Source organism: Antrostomus carolinensis, unplaced genomic scaffold (genome assembly GCF_000700745.2).
Source record: "Antrostomus carolinensis isolate BGI_N321 unplaced genomic scaffold, ASM70074v2 scaffold27939, whole genome shotgun sequence".
NCBI lineage: Eukaryota > Metazoa > Chordata > Aves > Caprimulgiformes > Caprimulgidae > Antrostomus > Antrostomus carolinensis.
In genome coordinates, this window is record NW_010338318.1 from 3,391 (window position 1) to 7,383 (window position 3,993).

The 3,993-nt window shown below is 58.0% G+C and overlaps 1 protein-coding gene across 1 annotated transcript in view; it reads left to right on the plus strand.

The window, feature by feature from the left end:
* The window catches only part of LOC104530786 (transforming acidic coiled-coil-containing protein 1-like), a gene marked incomplete at its 5' end in the record, with an annotated part of 12,289 nt that overhangs the window by 3,372 nt on the left and 4,924 nt on the right, over positions 1-3,993 (plus strand). The window contains 3 exon segments of the mRNA XM_029086870.1: positions 1,579-1,639; positions 2,121-2,319; positions 3,871-3,926. Coding sequence (XP_028942703.1) covers positions 1,579-1,639; positions 2,121-2,319; positions 3,871-3,926 — 316 coding nt within the window.

Genomic DNA, 3,993 nt, shown 5'->3' on the forward strand with positions numbered 1-3,993 from the left:
GGTAAGGACACAGCGAGCTGCCCTTTAGCTGCTCACATCAGGGCACGATGGAGAGAAACAGTCATGAGTGATTGTTCATTCTGACCCGGGTGTGCATGTGAGTGTGCAAATCAAATTGCCTTCTGCTGTGCCACGTCACTCGTCGTTCTCCGCTGGCACATGTGTGTGATGGGCCGGGCAGGCTGGAGAGAGGCAGGGGGGTGATTTTTTAGATTGAGGGACATCTCACTGCAAACCTGCTGGAGCCACTGCCTGCATCCCTGCAGCGGGGAGGGCTGAGTCTGGAGGTGGAGATCCCTCCCCGCTTATCCACAGTGACTGTCACACTCCAGCTTAGTGACTCCCTGACTTCTGGGTGGCTCAGGCGTGGCAGTGAGCCAGGGGAGATGGCTGAACGTGGAGTGAGAAGGAGATTGAGGGACATCTCACTGCAAACCTGCTGGAGCCACTGCCTGCATCCCTGCAGCGGGGAGTGCTGAGTCTGGAGGTGGAGATCCCTCCCCGCTTATCCACAGTGACTGTCACACTCCAGCTTAGTGACTCCCTGACTTCTGGGTGGCTCAGGCGTGGCAGTGAGCCAGGGGAGATGGCTGAACGTGGAGTGAGAAGGTGGTGAGATGCAGGAGGAGAGCTTGTGCTCTCCATCATGTGCCAGGGGCAAGTGCTGTGATACGTGTCACCTCATTGGTGACTCCCTCAGCCCCCGTGGGCTTTGTTGACACAGACCCAGTGCTGTTGGTCCACAACTGTCCCTCCACTGCCTCGAGGTGATGCCCAGCGTGTTGGGATGCGGCTGCACCTGCACCCTGCCCTGTCCAGCTCCAGGATGATGCTTTTTGAGGAACACGGGACAAATTCTCAGGAGAGCTGCCTCGCTGGAGAGCATCCAGCCACAAGACCACCCGCAAGAGCAACCTGAGCTGAACCTTCTCCCACCCACGAGACCTGGGGACAGTGCTTGCATCTGGCAGAGAGAGCATTCAAGGCAGGCTGGGTTATCCTGGTGCCCTCCCGCTCGCAGAGCAGAACTCTCTGACCAGCAGCCCTCTGACCTGGCCAGGCGGGTCTGACTCATGTGGGAGACACGTGGATGCTGCAGAGATGTCCCAGACAAACCTCCAGCTGCAGGGACAGGGCATGGGACAGCCTGGAAATGGTTCCTTCCTGCAGAAAATCAGCGTGTGCTCAGACCTCGGGATGCTGTCACGCTGGACACGCAGGGCGAGGGTGCAGCAAGGGAAATCTTTCTTCACCGGCTCCTCGGCAATTGCTTCTCTCGCCGTCAGCACCTCGGGGTCCTTTCTCTGGTCCATACCTTCAACAGGAATAAACACCTCAAAGACAAACCCAACAGCTTTGTGGTCATGTGTTTTGTTTGCTTCTTCCTTCTGTTTGTTCCAGATCTTGCTCTGCCTCGATATTTCACTGGTGAGTGGGGTTGCTGGCACGCGGCGGGTGCAACGCTGGCGCTGGGGCTGCCTCCCCTTGCTTGGGCTGTCTGGCACACACCTCCCCTAATCCTCCCCATGCAGCCCCCTCGTGTACCCCAGTCTCAGCCCCCACTTCTCTCCTCTGCAGGAGCGGCTGCAAGGTGAAGCCCTACGAGACGCAGCCCCTGGTCCTGGATGTTTGTGCCCAGGTAGGTGGCATTGGCTCTGGGAGCTGATGGCTGGGCACGGGGTGATCAGATGGTGGCAGGGGGAGAGTGGGGCTGGCTGGGCTTTGGGCTGGGGGGATCTGCCCCATGGGCAGGGAGGGAGGAGAGCTCTGCTGGGTGCTCACCCTGAGGTGAGCATGTCCTCGGGGGGGGGTTCCTGGCCAGGAAACTCTCTGCTTAACACGTGGTTCATTAGGGACCGTGTGTGTGCTGTGTCTGAGCCCTGTCCCCAGCGTGGGTCAGAGCAAAGCACCGAGCTCTGCGGCTGGGTTAGTGGATTTTGCTTGTTAATTACTTCTGTCCCTGGCACTTTGTGTTTCCTGCTGCCAAAACCTGCCCAGGAGCTGGTGGGGAGCAGCTTGTTGGTGCGTGCTAAACCTCCCATGGGCTGCCCGGGCCCCCTGACTGCCTGATCCCCACGGATTAGCTCAGTCCTGCTTAACCTCGTGCCTTGATCCTGCAGGATGAAGAAGCATTGATCTCGGAAATGCCAGATATTGCAAATCGGGATGGACATGCCACCGATGAGGAGAAGCTGGCCTCCACCAGCTCCGCACAGAAACCGGCTGGGCTGGAGAAGAAGAGCGAGCCAGAAGATGACCTGGAGTACTTCGAGTGCTCGAACGTTCCCGTGCCAGCGGTGAAGCACGGCGTGGACACAGGTGAGGATGGTCCCTGCTGCTGCTGGCTCTGGGGATGTGCCGTGCCTGCACCCAGGTGATCTCCACAGCCCCTGGCAGTGAAGTGCTGCTGCTGAGGCAGCTTCATCACAGTTTATTTACACTGACGGGGCTAAAGGCTGGGGCAAGATAAGAAACCTCCGGTTGCTTATCTGTGCTGATCCATTATGGAAAAATCATGGTACAGGCTGTCTCTAGACTCTCCTGGCACAGAGAACTCTCCACATGGTGCCCATGGCACAGTGGAAGGGCATGGCTGGGGCTGGTGAGGCTCCTGCCCACAGCACACGCTGTCCCACAGCCGGGCAGAGAGTGTCCTCCTGAAACCAGTGCTCACTGGAGAGCCAGGGACTGAGCTGAGCCATCACATGCCGATGAGCTGGGATGCTCCCGATGCACACAGCCCTCCTGGGCTGCTCCTGCTCAAAGCCCGTGCCCGGAGCAGAGCAGTTGGGACTGGGTGACCCAGCACAAGGGCTGTGGGTGATGGAGATCTCCATGTCAGCACAGAAGACCTCCACTAACGCTCTTGGTGGCATTTTGCTGCCAGACTCCTATGTAATTATCCTCGCTGACCAATCCATTAAAAACTAATTAAAAGCCAGGCAACATGACATCAAGTCAATAGTAATGTTGGAGGTGGAAACAGGAGGAATCCCCACATGGAGGGTTTGCAGCTCTCCCCTGAGCGGGTGCTCATTAATCACTCCTCCTGAATGCCGTGTGGAGCTGCCGGCGCTGGGGAGAGGAAAACAGCCCTTCGTCCCAAGGGAGGGAAAATGGGAAGGTGAGCAGGGAGGCTGGGAGGTTTTGTTCATTGCTGCTCATCTCGGAGGGCTGGGCAGGGCTGTGCAGGCTCAGCGTGGGCTGTGGGGACGGTGCTGTGAGCTGTGGCAGGCGGCTGCTGACCGGGGCGCAGGGCAAAATGGGGGGAAACACGAGGAAATCTGCAGTCCCCACCGTTATGTTGCCGCCTTCTTTTCCCAGCTGGGCTCTAGCAATCCTTTTTTTTCTCTGCCCAGTTAACACATGAATAACCAACGTGTTATCACAGTTGTTTGAATGAGGCTCATGTTATCTCCCATGCTGTGTGGGATGGCAGGGTGTCCTGCATGCTGCAGGTGGGAGGGGCAGCTTTTCTCGTCTCTCCTGCAAGATGACCCCGTGCATCTTCATTTCTCCTCCTCATCCCTGCGGGCCTGGGGAACAGCTGGTGTGGGTGGCAGCTGTGGGGACATGGGCACAGGTTGAACTGCCACCAGAGGGGAGTGTTGGTTTCCAGTCCAGGATGTGCAGGAGAAGAGGCTGTCAGGGATGCAGGATGTGTCATCCCTGCAAGGGCAGGAGCTGGGACAGGGATGCAGGATGTGTCATCCCTGCAAGGGCAGGAGCTGGGACAAAAGAAACCTTTTGGGAAGGGAAGCTCGGGGGGTGTAGAGACTGAGGGGTACCCCTCTGCATCCCAGCAAATCTGTGTGTGCTGCCAGGGGCTTGTTTCCAGGTAGCTAAAAGGTTGTATTTCCTTGTCTGTAGGGTTTGAAAAGGAGATCTCCAAGCAGATGGAAAAGGATGGGCCTGGCATCTTCCCCGTGAGTGCCTCTTGCTTTCTCCTCCCTTCCTCGCAGGGAGGCTCAGAGTGGCTGGGCCGGTTGGGGG